The 16,582-nt window shown below is 49.5% G+C and overlaps 11 protein-coding genes across 11 annotated transcripts; 5 read left to right on the top strand and 6 right to left on the bottom strand.

The window, feature by feature from the left end:
* Positions 1–77: 77 nt before the first annotated feature.
* On the bottom strand, positions 78–833 carry VE01_07003 (uncharacterized protein). The gene is made up of 2 exons (XM_018276439.2): positions 409–833; positions 78–347 (listed from the first exon to the last, which is right to left on the bottom strand). Exons 1-2 carry the CDS (start codon positions 764–766, stop codon positions 277–279), a joined length of 429 nt encoding a protein of 142 aa, XP_018127835.1. The 5' UTR covers positions 767–833; the 3' UTR covers positions 78–276.
* A 177-nt stretch (positions 834–1,010) lies between these two features.
* Positions 1,011–2,508, top strand: CDC10 (cell division control protein). Its single transcript, XM_018276438.2, has 3 exons — positions 1,011–1,270; positions 1,345–1,907; positions 1,957–2,508. The coding sequence occupies exons 1-3, from the start codon at positions 1,138–1,140 to the stop codon at positions 2,287–2,289; spliced, it is 1,029 nt and encodes a 342-aa protein (XP_018127822.1). The 5' UTR covers positions 1,011–1,137; the 3' UTR covers positions 2,290–2,508.
* A 255-nt stretch (positions 2,509–2,763) lies between these two features.
* Positions 2,764–4,014, top strand: VE01_07001 (uncharacterized protein). Its single transcript, XM_018276437.2, has 4 exons — positions 2,764–3,054; positions 3,109–3,260; positions 3,313–3,445; positions 3,497–4,014. Exons 1-4 carry the CDS (start codon positions 2,966–2,968, stop codon positions 3,609–3,611), a joined length of 489 nt encoding a protein of 162 aa, XP_018127834.1. The 5' UTR covers positions 2,764–2,965; the 3' UTR covers positions 3,612–4,014.
* Positions 4,015–4,028: 14 nt separating this feature from the next.
* On the bottom strand, positions 4,029–5,239 carry VE01_07000 (uncharacterized protein). The gene has a single exon (XM_018276436.2). It carries the CDS (start codon positions 5,066–5,068, stop codon positions 4,052–4,054), a length of 1,017 nt encoding a protein of 338 aa, XP_018127833.1. The 5' UTR covers positions 5,069–5,239; the 3' UTR covers positions 4,029–4,051.
* A 407-nt stretch (positions 5,240–5,646) lies between these two features.
* On the top strand, positions 5,647–7,109 carry GLR1 (Glutathione reductase; the record flags this gene model as incomplete). The annotated part of the gene is made up of 2 exons (XM_018276435.1): positions 5,647–5,795; positions 5,849–7,109. The coding sequence occupies 2 exons, from the start codon at positions 5,647–5,649 to the stop codon at positions 7,107–7,109; spliced, it is 1,410 nt and encodes a 469-aa protein (XP_018127906.1).
* A 279-nt stretch (positions 7,110–7,388) lies between these two features.
* On the top strand, positions 7,389–8,325 carry VE01_06998 (uncharacterized protein; the record flags this gene model as incomplete). Its single annotated transcript, XM_018276434.1, has 4 exons — positions 7,389–7,455; positions 7,510–7,617; positions 7,668–8,099; positions 8,156–8,325. The coding sequence occupies 4 exons, from the start codon at positions 7,389–7,391 to the stop codon at positions 8,323–8,325; spliced, it is 777 nt and encodes a 258-aa protein (XP_018127907.1).
* Positions 8,326–8,541: 216 nt separating this feature from the next.
* VE01_10812 (uncharacterized protein) lies at positions 8,542–10,311 on the bottom strand. The gene is made up of 4 exons (XM_059464262.1): positions 10,108–10,311; positions 9,925–10,043; positions 9,842–9,876; positions 8,542–9,794 (listed from the first exon to the last, which is right to left on the bottom strand). The coding sequence occupies exons 1-4, from the start codon at positions 10,197–10,199 to the stop codon at positions 8,571–8,573; spliced, it is 1,470 nt and encodes a 489-aa protein (XP_059320245.1). The 5' UTR covers positions 10,200–10,311; the 3' UTR covers positions 8,542–8,570.
* VE01_06997 (uncharacterized protein) lies at positions 10,303–11,453 on the bottom strand. Its single transcript, XM_018276433.2, has 3 exons — positions 11,320–11,453; positions 10,902–11,227; positions 10,303–10,831 (listed from the first exon to the last, which is right to left on the bottom strand). Exons 1-3 carry the CDS (start codon positions 11,408–11,410, stop codon positions 10,577–10,579), a joined length of 672 nt encoding a protein of 223 aa, XP_018127914.2. The 5' UTR covers positions 11,411–11,453; the 3' UTR covers positions 10,303–10,576.
* Positions 11,454–11,648: 195 nt separating this feature from the next.
* On the bottom strand, positions 11,649–13,028 carry VE01_06996 (uncharacterized protein). Its single transcript, XM_018276432.2, has 2 exons — positions 12,702–13,028; positions 11,649–12,653 (listed from the first exon to the last, which is right to left on the bottom strand). Exon 2 carries the CDS (start codon positions 12,620–12,622, stop codon positions 11,810–11,812), a length of 813 nt encoding a protein of 270 aa, XP_018127915.1. The 5' UTR covers positions 12,623–12,653; positions 12,702–13,028; the 3' UTR covers positions 11,649–11,809.
* An 867-nt stretch (positions 13,029–13,895) lies between these two features.
* On the top strand, positions 13,896–15,085 carry VE01_06995 (uncharacterized protein). Its single transcript, XM_018276431.2, has 3 exons — positions 13,896–14,067; positions 14,163–14,247; positions 14,316–15,085. Exons 1-3 carry the CDS (start codon positions 14,005–14,007, stop codon positions 14,354–14,356), a joined length of 189 nt encoding a protein of 62 aa, XP_018127912.1. The 5' UTR covers positions 13,896–14,004; the 3' UTR covers positions 14,357–15,085.
* VE01_06994 (uncharacterized protein) lies at positions 14,743–16,475 on the bottom strand. The gene is made up of 4 exons (XM_018276430.2): positions 15,699–16,475; positions 15,409–15,646; positions 15,009–15,353; positions 14,743–14,955 (listed from the first exon to the last, which is right to left on the bottom strand). Exons 1-4 carry the CDS (start codon positions 15,993–15,995, stop codon positions 14,924–14,926), a joined length of 912 nt encoding a protein of 303 aa, XP_018127913.1. The 5' UTR covers positions 15,996–16,475; the 3' UTR covers positions 14,743–14,923.
* Positions 16,476–16,582: the final 107 nt, after the last annotated feature.

The following is a 16,582-nucleotide window of genomic DNA, read 5'->3' as shown; positions in this document are numbered from 1 at the left end:
ACTGGATGACGTTGGGAGTCGCGCCCGAGATATTTCTACCCCATATCCCATCACCACAAGTTTGCAAAGGTTTATGTTGATACATATTGTAACATATCAATCTCTATCTAGTGAGATCAATCTTTTGTTATATTTTATACAATATTGTCACATTGGCAACAGCATGTAGCCATTACCACCATCTTCGCTTTCCCATCGCCCTTGAATAACGCCAGTTGCAATGCCAGACCTCTCTATCAGACTTCAAATTTACAGCCTCCAAATTATACAGTGCACTTATTCAGACTTGGTCGTCCCAGTCGTCCCAGATGCCTTCTTCATCGTCGCCTTGAACATGTCTTGGATCTCTGTAGAAAATATGATCAGCATTGTCCCTCCTCCCAAAACAACAAGCAGCTTTGATCTTACCTTTCACGCAGTAAGGGCACAGCAAATGCGCTCTCTTAACATGCCCGCATGCTGAGCACTTGTTGAGTTCCGTAACATCCTTCAGTCCTTTGCCAGCCATGAAGCGCGACCTCTTCTTCATATGGGATGTCTTCTTCTTGGGCACAGCTCGGAGAACCGACTCCCAGATATCGCCGAGCAGAGAAGGAACATTGAGACGTATCGACGCGGGAATGGCGAAAGCAATCGTAGGAAGGATCGGAGTTGAGGCGTATCTCGAGAAGAGAGTCGTAGAGCGCGAAGCGGCCGATGCTGCCGGGGCGGACACACGAGGGAGTAGGAAAGAGAGAATCGACGAGGTTGACTGTGCTGCCGCCATTGTGAAGGGATTAGGGATCGATGTCGCGACAGTAGCTCATACAATGGGTGATTTGGGTGATTTTGGGTGATTTGTTACATGAAGCTATATAAATTCGCTATGTCTCGGCGTATCACGCTTTTCGTAGAGCACGGACCATGCCAATTCTGGGGGTCGGACAGAGCTAAGCCGGATGTAGCCTGGAAAGTTCCTGGCGAGAAAGGGGTTCTTGGAACCCGCGACTGTAGGGGAAATTTGGCGATTACCTCGCGGAGAGAGATACCTTGACCTTCCACAGACGACGACACTCTCACATTTCTCCCTCGTTTTCTAGTATCTCCAGTTAATTGAACCAAGGACACCTGAATAATATACATCTTGTCGACTCCATCATGTCTGCTACCCAGGAGAGAACAGGAGCGCAGTCGGTGTTCCCACGGAGCCATGTTGGTTTCGACAGCATCACATCGCAGATCGAGCGCAAGCTCCTGAAGCGCGGTTTCCAGTTCAATGTTATCTGCGTTGGTATGTTATAGACAGATCTACAGATCAATTTATTTAATTGTACTCCACGAGGCAATTGCTAACTGCATTGTTAGGTCAAACCGGTCTTGGAAAGTCAACTCTCATCAACACCATCTTCGCATCCCACCTCATCGATTCGAAGGGACGTCTCGCTCCAGATGAGCCAGTCCGCTCCACGACCGAGATCCAAACCGTGTCGCACATTATCGAGGAGAACGGTGTGCGCCTCCGCCTGAACATTGTCGATACCCCGGGTTACGGCGACCAAGTAAACAACGACAGATGCTGGGACCCAATCGTCAAGTACATCAAGGACCAGCACTCCGCCTACCTCCGCAAGGAGCTCACTGCTCAAAGAGAGCGTTACATCCAAGATACCCGCATTCACTGCTGCCTCTTCTTCATCCAGCCTTCCGGCCACGCCCTGAAGCCAATCGATATTGTTGTGCTTAAGAAGCTCTCCGACGTTGTCAACGTTGTGCCAGTTATCGCCAAGTCTGACTCTTTAACACTTGAGGAGCGCAGCGCATTCAAGGAGAGAATCAAGGAGGAGTTTGCCTTCCACAACCTGAAGATGTACCCATACGATAACGATGAGCTTGACGAGGAGGAGCGCGCCCTGAATGCGCAGATCAAGGTATGATGTCTGTATACGCTTTGCTAGACCCTCACTAACTTGTTTGTAGGATATCATCCCATTCGCTGTTGTTGGCTCTGAGAAGTCCATCATCGTCGCGGGCAAGCAGGTTCGTGGTCGCCAAAACCGCTGGGGTGTTATCAATGTCGAGGATGAGAACCACTGCGAATTTGTGTACCTCCGCAACTTCCTCACTCGCACTCACTTGCAAGACCTGATCGAGACGACGTCTCAGATCCACTACGAGACTTTCCGTGCCAAGCAGCTTCTGGCCCTGAAGGAGAGCAGCGCTGCTGGACACGCCGGCAGCCGACCCATCAGCCCTGCGGCGGATCGTGAGATGAGCAGGAGCTCCCAGAGGATGACTATGAACGGTTACTGAGTCGAGATTTAATATGTTGTTTATTACCCAAGGTTTTATGAAAGCGAGATGATATTTGTCCAATCGCGAAGGCAAGGAGTCTCATTGAAAGGGGCTGGGCAATGTCTAACCCATTGAGATGGGTCGACATTCACTGCGTTACTTGTTTTTCTTGCTGTATTAGCCAATTCTAATTCGAGAATGTTACAAGATGGAGTTGTTGCTGCATCTTTTCCAGTACCATCATAATTATAAGCGTGACAGAAACTCCCCATTCCGTAGTGATGATTAGATATCTGGTACGCGTAGTATTTACTTCTTTGGAGAACTAAATACTTCCGACCAAACCTTCAAAAGTAAAAGAACATTTATGTCGTTGACAGTGGAAGTATTTGAGAAGTGCATAATATTTCCCAAAGAGGACTAATCTGTTCCATCGTATCCCTGAAATAGAACATAATCTCCTGAGACGTGCGGGTCTAACGCCAAGGCATTCGGGGACGCCAGGAACCTTGACCTTCAATTCCATCTTTCAACCTCACAACAGCGATTCAATCACCACATTCATTACTTTGTGTACTATTCAGAAGACTCGCTCTTCTACACTCTCCTTAAGGAACCAACGCTCTTTTCCACGAGACTTCACTCATTTTCAGTCGTCCAATTACCTCGCGCTTTACTCCTTTCAGATACCAAAATGCACGCCTCATTCTTCTTCGTTGCCATCGCGGCTTTCGCACGCGTCGCCCTTGCCACGCCACCTGCCTGCTTGATTGCTGCCCTTGGGTATAATCCCACGAAGCCTACTGAACTATTCGAGCCCAGCTAACCCCCAGAAAGCGAGCAATCCAACCCAGCCGATATCCCAACCCTCTGCAAGTCCGGCCTCGACGCCTTCTACGGCAACATCACCGAGAAGTGCAGCGGCGACAACAAGGCTGCAGCCGTCAAGATCTACTCCTCTACCTGCCTTGCTAGCGGTGTCACCATCAGTGCGTTGGGCTGTTGTTTGCCTCTCAAGTGCCAGAATCTAACGCTTCGTAGCTCTCCCAACCTCTACCTCCATGACATCCGCCCCAACCCAGACTGGATCCAAGTCCGACTCCGGCTCTGATTCCAGCTCCGACTCTGCCTCTACCACTGGCCCCGCTGGCAATGATGCCGCCGCCACCACAACGTTCGTGTCCATCGTATAACCCCAGCGAGATCCATAGCTAACAATTCGCAGTGGAGGCACCGCATCGCCCACCGAGACCGGTGCCGGTTCTAGCTTGAAGGCCGGCTCCAGCGTCCTCCTCGGATCAGTCATCGTCCTTTCCGGCCTCGCCAGCCAGCTGCTATAATCGTCCAGTCCAGAGCGGATTTTCCCGTGCCTGCGTCCGTTATGTGCAGTGATCCTCGTGTTATCTTAGCAAATGCGGTTTATTCTAGCGCCTCGCCCCACGCGTCATGTTGGCATCGGGCGGACCCTGAACATCATGGCACGTCACCCGTCAGGGCATCCAATATCAACGAGTTCCGGATACAACCGTCATCTTCGCTACAGTACATGGGAAAGCTGGATTAAACACGCTAGGTTCATGGAATCGAGTTCGGATATTTTGCAGTGGCGGATCTCAGTATACCAATAGACTTATTTTCCTTGTGGTTCTCTTGATTGTCTTTATACATTAGGTTTGCATCTGTTCCTCATACAGAATAAAGGGAAATGTTAGAATAGACGTGTGGTGATGTTGTATACCAAACAATAAGAAATTATGGTTTAGATTTGGGTTTATCTGTATTACTTTGCAGCTGGTTCCAGCAAGCTGCTTATACCATCTTCTCTAGCTATCCTTTTATTCTCCTCCCACTGGATGAATGCCATACCCTGGAGCAGACTGTCCGCAAGGTCGTCAAGCTTGCCCATCTTTTCGATGGTGGCTACAGCATCTTTAGCCGGCCTTTTCCCCTTAACGCCTCCGGGCTTCTTGTCCCACTTGTCCAAATATGCCTTCACAAGTGCCTCTACATCCGGAGAATCCACCCCAACCCTGTCGCCAATGGCCAGCCAGTTGCGAACCAGGTCTATCTTAGCTCCTTTATTAAGAGCCTTTGCAAGCTTAGCATTCCGTGTCTTCGTCTTCACCATTGAGGTTGGACTAGACCCCTCTGTTTCCGCTTCCTCCAAAGCGACAGTGGTAGCTTCTTCACCCTCCAACCAGAACGGTCCCACCTTGCCGGGAGCAATTGGAACCACAGTTCCGTTCCAGGCACCTTCCTCTCGGAGGGTAAGGAGAATAGCGTAGATCATGCTTTCCAGCATGTTAACTCTTACTGTCCACTCGAGGATCTTTGGGGAGCCCATGGATCGAAAGCGTTGGCGTTCAATGAGGATGTGGGTTGGATTATGGGGCAAGAGAGTCTTGCGGAGAAGCTTGAATGCGGCAGCAGAGAGGACGGGCGGTTCGAAAGACTCCTTTTCTACTTTTGTAGCCAACTCGCTTTTGTCATTGCTCGGTACTGGAGCTGATGACACTGCAATGCGTTTCCATGCCACAAGTTTGGGGACAGAGGAATCCGTCGGAACGTCGAGGACGCAGTAGGCTAGATTGCGAATTCCCATATCTATACTCAATATCCTCATCGGTTCTCTCTTCGCCCCTGACTTCCCCGCGGGCTTTGACCCAGGTAAGAGAGGAATCTCATCTTGTAATCGCTGGCAGAGAGCGGCCTTCACGCCAGAAGTTGATACGCCGCATTTAAACGCGAGTTGTTTGAGTGCCGCCCCTTTAAGGGTAGAGAGTAGTTGGAGGGCCATCCATTATCCGGGGTTTGGTGGGATCTGGCGGGGTTTGAGGGTCCAGATGGGCTGCGAATTGAGTTGTGGTTCGCGCCAGTTTACTAACAATTTACTGGTACTGTAGTGGACGCGACGAGGCTGATGATTATGTAAGTCGGGATTTGCTTACTAAATCTACGAATCGATGCCAGCCTCGGCCCATATCCGTTGTAATCAAAATTAATTGGTAATCTCGTGGCAACAAAACATCGGCTTGTGGAATAATTATTTTCTATTTCTTTGAAGCCTGCTTGCATGTATTTATAAAGCTGCAAACTATTTGTGTTGTTGAACCAAGCTAGCCGTTATCCGCAGGTCGAGACCTAGCTTCATGTCAAATCAATTCTGCGGCCCCACGCTACCTTGAACCAGTCCCCGCGCCATCTAACGCCATCTCAAGTTATAAATCATCCACGGCACCCCGCCTTGTGGTGCGACCACCTATGAACGCCTTAACCATTCTTTCCCGCGCAGCTCCCATTCGAGCTTCTAGCTCTGCACAAACAAACTCCAGACTCGTTTCTGTTTCTCGACACTTTTCCAGCACAACCAGAATCATGGCTCCAATCGTGAAGGAATGTGACTTCTTGGTCATTGGAGGGGGTAGTGGTGGACTGGCTTGCGCCAGGAGGGCGAGCGGCATGTACGGCGTCAAGACGATTGCTGTTGAGGCCAAGAGACTCGGTGGAACGTGTGTGAACGTTGGGTATGTCTCTGTTCTACGTCCCTTGCTCAAGAATCGTGCTGACCTCATTGTAGATGCGTGCCGAAGAAAGTTACCTGGAACGCTGCCGCTATTGCAGAGACTATCCACGAAGCAAAGGCATATGGGTTCAATGTGGAGGAGACAGCCCCGTTCAACTGGCCGCTTTTCAAGACGAAGCGCGATGCATACATCAAGAGGCTCAACGGAATATACGCACGCAACTTAGACAACGATAAGGTCGAGCATATCCACGGTTATGCTACTGTGACTGGCAAGAACGAGGCGACCGTCAAGCTCAACGACGGCACCGAGGCTACCATTCGCGCAAAGAAGATCCTGCTCGCCGTTGGTGGCCACCCAATTACACCACAAGACGTTCCCGGCGCGGAGCTCGGCACGGACAGTGACGGCTTCTTCGAAATCGAGACCCAGCCCAAGAAGGTCGCCCTTGTCGGCGCTGGATATATTGCTATCGAGTTCGCCGGCATGTTCAATGCATTGGGAACGGAGACCCATCTATTCATCCGCCACGAGAAGTTCCTCCGCTCTTTCGACCCCATGATCCAGGATGCGATCGTGGCCGAGTACGAGCGCCTTGGTATTAAGATCCACAAGCTTTCGAAACAAAACAAGATCGAGAAGGACGCTAAGACTGGTCAACTGTCTATCCACTACGAGGATTCGGAGGGCGCCGGCGTGCTAGAGAACGTCGACTCGCTCATCTGGGCTATCGGTCGTGCCCCAGAAGTTAAGAGGCTTGGTCTGGACTCCGTAGGTGTCAAGCAAGACGCCAAGGGCCAAATCGTCGCAGACGAGTATCAAAACACCAACGTCGAGAACATCTACTCGATTGGTGACGTTGTCGGAAAGTGGGAGCTTACACCCGTCGCCATTGCTGCTGGTCGCAGGTTAGCAGACCGTCTCTTTGGTGGCCCTCAATTTGTCGACTCCAAGTTGAACTACGAGAACATCCCATCTGTTGTTTTCGCACACCCAGAGGTTGGGTCCATTGGACTTACAGAGCCCGAGGCGATTGCCAAGTACGGCAAGGACGATATCAAGGTCTACAACACCAGCTTCACGGCTATGTACTACGCCATGATGGAGCCCGAGGACAAGGGCCCAACGAAGTACAAGCTTATTTGCCAGGGACCTAATGAGAGGGTGGTTGGCCTGCATATTCTTGGCCTGGGATCTGGAGAGATGTTGCAGGGTTTCGGAGTTGCGATCAAGATGGGAGCAACGAAGAAGGACTTTGATAGCGTCGTGGCTATTCACCCAACAAGTGCCGAGGAGCTGGTCACCTTGAAATAGATCCATCTCTTGTTATATTAATGTATAAATAGAATACATTATCTTCGGAACTCAAAGGTTGATTTTAACTGCGGGTGGTCATGCTTGAGCTATTGAATCCTGCAGCTTCCAGCCTTGCTTTATGCCACCCGAATCCCCATCTCTTGATATTACGTGCTTATTTATCAGCGCTTGCCGCCCCGGGTCTAACCAACCCTACAGAACGGGTATATAAACCACCACCCCCCCCACCAAATTTGTTATCTTTATATACTTGCAACTTATATAAAATAAAGCGCCATGGCCCTCAAAGACCGCCTCACTACTATCGTCCGCCCACTCCAGCTCATCTGGCTATCCATCACATGTAATCCTCCTTTCCCATCCTCATCTATATCAAAATACTAATTCCCAAAAATAGTTCACTACGCCGCTCTCAAAGAAGCACTTCGCAAAGATGGCCTCGCCGCACTTGCACGTCCTCAACGAATTCGAGATGCTGCCACGGCAAACCTCTTCATCACAACTTGTAACTTTCCTGTTCTAGCTCAACTGCTATATTCTAACTCCCATCCACAGCCAACGGCTTTATCGCCTTTGAAGACACCACCTGTGTCCCCTCCCTCGTCCGCTCCGCTCGAGGCACAATCCTCGAACTAGGTCCCGGACCAGGCAACCAAATCCACCGCTACGATCAATCTCTCGTAGACTTCATCTACGCGGTTGACCCCAACCCCAAGTATAGAGATGTGATTGCTGCAAAGGTCAGGAAAGCTGATCTCGGGGATAAGTACAACTTCATCGCGTGTGGCGTTGAAGACAGCGAGCTTTTGAGAGGCGAGGGGGTTGCAGAGGGGAGCTTGGATACGGTACTGAGTATTCAGGTGCTGTGCGCGGTGGGGGATGTGGATAGCGTGATGAGGGAGGTGTGGAAGTTGTTGAAGCCGGGGGGGAGCTTTGTGTTTTGGGAGCACGTGAAGAATAAGGATAATGTCACGGCTGTTACACAAGGTACGTATTGGTTATTATATTATGGAGGTTCTAGAGAGGAGCTAATATGAGAATAGCTTGTTTGAATCCTGCATGGAGCGCACTCGTTGGGTGCTGTATAAATCGGGATGTCAAGGCGGCTATCCTCGCTGCTGGGGAGTGGGAGAACCCTGGTGACATCGAGGTGGCCGATGAGCCATATTCTGTGTTACCTAGGATTTCTGGTGTGCTTAGGAAGAAGATCTGAGCTGTGACTGGGATGAATACAAAATAAAAAAAGTCATATGTTAAAGATAAAATTATTCGTGAATATTTTCGAGATTATTTATAACTAATAAATCAAACGGGCAATTAATCAACGAACAACTAACAACAATGGCAACAGGACAGATAGAAAAATATCGAGGCTAACTTTAGGATCACAGCTACAAAAATACATCAAAGATTTTACTCAATCATAAGGTTTGCTTGATACTCATAAATTTGCTATCATCAACAATCATACTCATCATCCCACCCATCATTGAAAGCACCCATATCCCTCTGCGTGCTCACCCACTCCTCACTCGCCAACCCATCCCTCTTAGCCTTCTTCAACGCCTTGGAATCCTTATGCCAATCGCAAGCCCACTTGCAAACAGGTATCGTCGACTCTCCAAAATACCTGCAAATCAACTGATGCCGACACATATTCGTATCCTCGCAATACTCAGCCAGATACTGCAAACTCTTCATCCTTGACTCGTAGTTCTGTTTATTCTTGCTGTTCCTGTCTCTTGCATGGTCTCGGGCAATGTTGTTGATGGCCCTGTCTCGGTCTTCGCGACTATAATACAAGATACACGCGCTTGCTTTCCCGTCACGGCCAGCTCGGCCGGCTTCCTGGTAGTATCCCTCGAATGACTTGGGTAGTTGCCAATGCACGACGAAGCGGACATTTTCTTTGTCGATGCCCATGCCAAACGCTGTCGTGGCAACTATCACATCGTACCCAGGCTCATTGTTAACCCACTTTGTGAGCGTCTCACTCCGCTCTTGTGTGCTCAGCCCAGCGTGGTATGGCCGAGCCCCTATGTCGTGAGAGCGGAGGCGAGTAGCAATGCTCTCGCATTCACTCCGCATGAGAGCGTATATAATCCCGGGCACATTGTCTATTCGTTCTCCGCGTGCCTGCAATTCAGCGTTTCTCTCTTTGTTTTCTCGCCTTCGCACATAAACCTTCTCCAGCCAACGTAGGAAATCGTCGAATTGGTCGTCCTCATCGGTCTTGAATCTGACCTCGTAATGTAGATTCTGTCGGCTTGTTGTCATGGTAAATATCTTTATACGTTCCTCTTTCAGCCCCAGAATTCGGATGACATCCTGACGCACACTGGTCGTCGCCGTAGCCGTCAGACACATGACCGGGACATCCGGAAAGCTCTCTCTGAACCATCGTAATTCCTTGAACGCTGGACGAAAATCGTGGCCCCATTCAGATATGCAATGGGCCTCGTCCACGGCGATACGGGCCAGCTCTTTCTGCTCGTAGACTAGGGTCAGGTGGCGGCGGATGTAATCCAAGGCACATGACTCCGGCGTGATGTACAGAAGACGAGTGAGAGGATGTCCAGTCGCTAGATCTCTGAGGATTTGCTGCTTCTCTGATTGCTTGGTGGTGCTATTTATGGCTGCTGCGTTTATTCCAGCTGCCGTCAGAGCCTCTACTTGGTTGCTCTGTGGGACGTCAGAAATTGAGGTTGAATAACTTTTTATTTACTTACCATGAGAGACAATAACGGAGAAATGACGATAGTTACTATTAAGATTAGAAAAGACCTGGTGTATTATACTCTGCTGGACTCACTGCCATGATCGATTACTGCCGGTAACTGATAGCACAGACTCTTGCCAAACGAAGTGGCTGCCTGGAGAAAGATGTCTTTGCCATCAAGGGCCTCAATGACTACTTCTCGCTGGACCGGCCTTGTAGAATATATAATTAGCACGTATTTAATCCGGATGTGACGGGGGAACAATAATGGCCTACCTGAAAGCGGTCTTGCCAAACACGCGTCGGAGTGTGAAGTCAACATCAACACAAGAATTAGATCGTGACAGAGGCATTTTCCTGGCCTTCATCGAAAACTTGGTCAAGGCATTTTTATATGCCGAGAACCCTTCAATTAGAAATTTAGAGATCCCTCAAAGACACGTAATCCCATGAAGTTCTCTGGAGCGTGTAAAAGAAAAGCCGAGGTGGTAAGCGCGACGGGACGCGATAGTGGTTATAAAATCACATTTCCCGAGATAAGTTTATAAATAAGTCACCAAGCACCAAAGTTGATGTTCAATTCGTCATAATAAGGTTTCTATTGGGATACCGAATATTATGCGGCAAGATTCTCAATACGTCTATTTCTTGTCTACTTGTCTACCAAGCGCCGGGTTACTCGCATTAACCCCAATTGCCCATTTGTACACCTCACTCTTTCCCACAGATATGTATCCTACTTTATTTACTCCTTTCCGAAAACAAATTCGTTCAACTCCTCAAATGCCTTCTGCTTATCATCATTCACGATGATCTTGTCGTGAACCCCCTCAACCTTCGAATACTCCAACTCGGCCTTAGCCTGTGTCAGTCGCTTCTGGATGCTCTCCTCCTTCTCTGTCCCTCTGCCTCTTAATCTGGACTCGAGAGCCTCGAAGTTTGGCGGTGCGATAAACACGTATCTGGCATCGAGAGTTGTGTTCTTGATCTGCTTAACACCCTGTATACTACTGTCAGCCACAGTCGAACTCCAACCTCTCCACCTACTCCAAAAGTAGAGAATAACGTACCTCCATCTCAATATCCAGAATAACCACCTTCCCCTCCTTGGTCAACCTCTCAATCATCTCCCTGCTCGTCCCGTATCTGTTTCCCCCAAACTGGGCATGCTCCACGAACCCCTCCTTCGAAATAAGATCCTCAAAATCCTCCATCTTCACGAAGTAGTAGTCCTTTTCGTGGGCCTCCCCTGGCCTTGCGCCGCGGGTTGTGTGTGATATGCTCGTCTCGAAGACGTTCGGGTGCGCATCTTGGAGCATCTTGTAGAGAGTGCCTTTGCCAACGCCCGAGGGGCCGGAGATGATGATTGGACGGACATCCTTGGGGAGGGTTGCTGCTGCAACAAGTCAGCTTGCGCTCTATGTTGAAGTAACTTGCGACGGTAGGGCAATGGGGGGTGCGGGGGAGAGGAGGGGTCAGGTAGCTTACTGGGCGCCATTGTGTAGAAGCGGTGGAGTGGATGAAGTCTTTGGGGAAAACGATCTATTCGAATGGCTCGCAGAGTGCGACCGAGGAGCATAGAGAGGGAGAGAGTGGGAATTGTATAGCCCGATAACTGGTTGTCCGTTCTGTACTTTCAATACCAAAAATATTGATCGACCTGGCTGGGTTGAGGGAGCCTTGAAATTTAGGCATGAAGTTTGTTCTCACTTTTGACATTGCAGCCAACACGACAAGAAAGGATCTTTTATTCACCACAGTATTCTTCAATTCAAAGGCTAGACATTAATACATAGTTCACTCAAAAATCTCTGCGATGGAAATAATATTATTTGGTTTATAAAGTGTGAACTGCCCGTCTGGACGTAATGACCATGCAAATCTTCCGACGCCTGTACCAACACCACCCCGAACTCCATAGTTAAAACAAACAATACGCAATCATACACCATAAATTCCAATGATACCCATGCTGCACCTAAAATGCTCCACTGTTGCGGCTGTACACAGATGCAGTGTAGGCTGGGTGGCGCGCTGGTGGTGGTACCTGAAGCTTGTTGTTGATAGGTTCGCAACGGTCTTCCCATTCCTTGAACTGCTCGGTGTTGGTGGGAACAGGCCTCGAGATGAGCGATGAGCGGATTGGGTTGTTGAACTTGAAGTTGCCAAGTTTGAATTTTGACTGGCGGTTCTCATTCTCCTTGGTGTACTGGGGAAGCTCGAATGACCTGGTTCCAGTTGAGTTGCTGCGCACCGACTTTGGTAGGTCGTCGAGCAAGACTTTGGCGCCGTGGGCTCTGATTTGGCGGGATGTAATGCCCTTCTTGCGAATGCGGAAGGCGTAATGAGCAATGAAGTTGATGACTCCAAAGACAAGACCGAGGATGCCTCCAGCAACGACCACACTCCAGAATGACATGCCAATAGCTTCTTGCGAAGTTGCAGGCTTGTTGAGGTTGCCAAGCAGATTGCAACCCAGAATCGTCATAGACAAAGCCAAAGTGATAAGGCCTGACTCCTCGCTCAACAAAGGCCAGTTTCTTGAGAACCAGCTTTTGAAGAGACAGAGCTCTGAAAGGATCAGAAATATGCTGATTGTGCTCGTGGCAAAGTGGGTAACGCCGTCGAAGAAAAAGAAGTTGGAAGTCTGGACAGTCCTGACGAGCATGATCCAGCTACCCGCAACAATAAGACCCAACGTGATAATGTTGAGGACTCGGATGATGTTGAGAATGACATAGCCGGCGCCAGTCTTCTTGAAGTTTTGGAACAGGGAAAGGATGTTGAACATTTTGGCGGATGTGTGGATGAGAATGGAGAGACTGAGGAGGCAATTAGCGACTGAAATGAGAACTTCTCAAGGCACTTACTGTTATATTTGTGGATGGGCTGGTAGGTTTTGGTGGAGAGTTGTGGCTGCCGGCAGCTATTGGTTGGTATCGTCGGGATGAAGTAAATGGCCTGGTTGATATCGAAGGGATGAATCAAGTAGTTGGTGATTCGAAGCAATGAGTTGGTAAGAGAGATATCGTTTGGTATATATTGTAAAAAAAAGAACAGTTCTGAAGTGGAAAATGGGGTAATATATCAAATATACCAGTGCTGAAGCGAAGAAGGGGGTTGAATGACACAGTCGTTATTGTCCCCTGAATCGAAATGGACAATAGAGCAAGACAATGAATAGAAAAACGGACAATAGGAAATCGATGCTATTCAACTTCGCGAGGCACCCATGACTCTTTATTAAAAATTTAAGCTACACCACGCGCTCTTTCAAACATCACGGCGTCAAAGACAGTCGAAGATCACTATCCTTTCTTATGACCCACACTATTATGCTTCATCATTGCCGACAGCAACTGTCATCCAATAGTCAATATGCTACAAAAAGAACTTGCTACTTCTACCTGACGCAACTCTGAGACTCGAAACCTTTTGTTTCAATACATGTGCTGATTGGTCGATGGAGACATGCCAAAAGACATCGTTGTCCTACATCCTGGTCTGCCAGTCTCGGACTGTTCAAGAAGCAGGGGCACAGAGAGGCCGCAGTGGACCACACCACATCCCCATACTTTGCCTGGAGTCATAGGAGCAGACCCACGAGTATGTCTATCCAGCGCTTACTGCCGTTTCAACGCGGTATGGACGTTCACGTAGCGACTGGACGAGACTGGGATGATTTGGCGTTTCATAGTTTGTATTGGGCGAGACGCAACCAAACATTTCCTATTAGGGCGTAGCCTTGGTAGCCGAGACGAGCCAGGGGCGAAGCGCCTAAAGGCCAGGAACATAGCCGCCATCCACTGTGGTTTGGTCCTTCATATCACACGCACCGATAAAATGGGAATACGAGCGCTTAAAGATGCCTTTTAATAGCACGCGAAATTGGCCGATAACTAACAAAGTCCGATAATAGCCTCTTCGGCGCGTGGTTAAATCAGGCGCGGCGTCTTTATTCACCTATCTATCTTCTTATAGTCGCTGTCACGCTAGCCATATTAGTCAGATCCTTAGGCAGTAACTCTCTCACCGCCTAAATAATCCCTCTCCGACTTCACCCCTCCCTCCTCTGCCTCGCTTTCGTAGTTTCATCCCGAGCAAAGCAGTACTATAAGCTAGCCAGGCAGGCACTCGAGTAGACCCCGTCGCAATATATCAAGTTTATTCGACATGGCTCGTGGAAACCAGCGTGATAAGGCCCGTGAGGCTAACCAGAAGAAGTTGGCTGGCCAGGTACGACTTCGCGCCGATCGCCACCGAGAAGCATAGATAGTCTATGCTTGTCAAAATGACCTGGGAATAGCAGCTAATGGATATTGAATGAGCAGAAATCCGAGAACAAGATGTCCGGCTCTGAAATGGCTCGCACCAAGGAAGCCGTCGCTGCCAAGATGAGAGAGAAGCAGGCCGCAGGTAAGACAGAAACTGCTGGAAGGGCCCACGACTATGATACATGGAACTAATCCGAGTCTTTCTTATAGCCGATGCCAAGAAAGCTGCCGATGGTGCCGCAAAGAAGTAGAACTCCCAAGACGGTATTCATGAAAAGATGATGGGGGTTGGCGACAAGGTTCAGAAACAACTTGGGAATTCAGATGAGAGTGTGGAGAAAGGCATGGTTGCCGGCGTAGAGCCGGCTTTTGTTTTTAGATCGTGTTTCCTGGAATTGCTTATTTCTCTTCAGCGATGATTTTAACGGAAAGCGAATATTTTCAAAGCATTCTCATATCGTCCTAAACTATTGCCGTCCTGCTACGTCGTACGAGACCCGTGTCCACGTATTATCAGTATTATTACGTTGGTAGAGGGAAATGCTGAGTGGGAGCACAGTGCAGTCAAGGCAAAAATCATGTAATGAAATGATTGTCACTTCGTTGAACGCGAACATGAATATCAGAAAACTCATACATTTCTCAAAAGTCTACAATTAAAGCCCACATCCAAAAATACGATCCAGCCATATATCTATCACCACATGCAAGAACGGTGCATCAAGCCTATCAAGGGCGACGCCGTGGGTACCGCACGAATTCAAGTTTTGAAACTGCGCCAATGAATTTTACACAACGACGAACGAACGAACCACCTCTTAACCCATCAGTGCAGCCATTGGTAGCGAGCCTGCCATGTGTTAGATCAGGAATTGTGAGAAGAGAGAGTTGGAGAGAACTAACCAGACATGCCACCGACAGCACCAACTCCTTGTGCAGCGAGAGGGAAGCTGGAGACACCGCAGAAGCAAGAGCAAGCGCAAGCTCCTCCGGCGCCAGCAGCGCCAGTGCCAGCGGCCATATCAGTGCCAGCGGCGGCGACAGCATTAGTCGCGGCAGCGGCGGCAGCGGTAGTGGCGGCGGCAACGGCTCCGACGCTGGTAGTTCCTCCAACGATGTTGGCGGCGGCGCCAGTGCCGTTCTGGGCGATGGCCAACTGCATGAAATCGGCCTGGGTCTTAGCGGCGGTTGGGTTGATGGAGAAAGTCATGCCCTTTCCGCAGTGGGGGCCCTGCTTGCAGTAGAACCCTGTTGGATACGTTAGAAACTGGATATTTGAAGTCCTGGAAGCGAAGGTTCTTACAGAGAGGGGTGGCAACGGTGACCTGCATGGCCATCATTGGAGGTGGGACGATGGTGTTGTTGGGGTTGGGCATGAAGCCGGAGTCCATGCCGTCCTTGAGCTTCACGCAAGGAGTGTCGAAAGTAGATTGTGTGACGGTGTGGTTTTGGGAGTGGAAGACGAAGACAACGGAGTCGCCAACGGCAGCGTTGACAGTGTCGGGAACGAAAACGAGACCGGCGCTACCACCAACAGCAACCTGCATTTGTTAGCAAAGGACTTTGAAAGAGAGAAATAAAATGGTAGCATACGGTGTGGGTGGCAGCAGCGGCAGCTGCTGCGGCAGTGGGGACGGCAGCGTTAACAACTGAGGTTGCAGCTCCGGCACCGCTGTTGATCCATAGGATGATGACTTCTTGAACGACGGAATGCTGGTTGCCCTGCAGTTGAATCACATTCGCAAGCTGCTGTGCATTTTGGTGCTCTTGGTTTCCCTTCTGGACAACTTCTACTACGTGCCCGTTTCTTGCGGCAATAGGCTCTGCGATCAACCCTCCCAAAGCAAGCGGCAGGGCGGCGAGCGCGACGGAAACGGCGGAAAACTTCATGATGACGGATAGGATATTTGGCGTAGACTGTAATAAGACAGATGCGAGTATAATAAACCGCTCAGCGGAAAGGAATAATAACTATCGAGTGTTGACTTTGGCTGAACGACGTGAAGATCGTATATAACTGAAGTGCAGCTGTTGGAATAGTATAAAAGTGGCGAGAGCCTGCTCGAGAATATAAAAAATGAGAGAGAAAATAGACAATAACAATAAAGCGAAAGTTGGAACGCGGAAGTGATGAAGAAAGAAGGAAATGTAGGGGACGTCGAGGACTTAAATCAAGCATGAAATTGGCCTACGAATCTGATACTCCACTCCGACTGCAACCCCAGGGCTTGGAGGCTGGCGCGAAACATGGCCAGCCCATGCGCACGGCAAGCACTTCGTCCGGGCCAGGGCCTCGATGTTTGCACTATACCAGGTATCGGCATATCGAACTGAGGAATGTAACATAGAACATGGAGGCCAAAATCGATGAGGCCGGCCATTTTTGGAAAATGTGGGAATACTCGACACTTGGCGTCGGAGACGTGTCTCGGATCGCGTTTGAGCTCCCTCGGCGCCGGGAGGCTCAAGCGCCAGGG

The sequence above is a fragment of the Pseudogymnoascus verrucosus genome (genome assembly GCF_001662655.1).
Source record: "Pseudogymnoascus verrucosus strain UAMH 10579 unplaced genomic scaffold scaffold_41, whole genome shotgun sequence".
In the NCBI taxonomy this organism is placed as follows: Eukaryota; Fungi; Ascomycota; class Leotiomycetes; order Thelebolales; family Thelebolaceae; genus Pseudogymnoascus; species Pseudogymnoascus verrucosus.
This window is presented reverse-complemented; position numbering and strand designations above follow the sequence as displayed.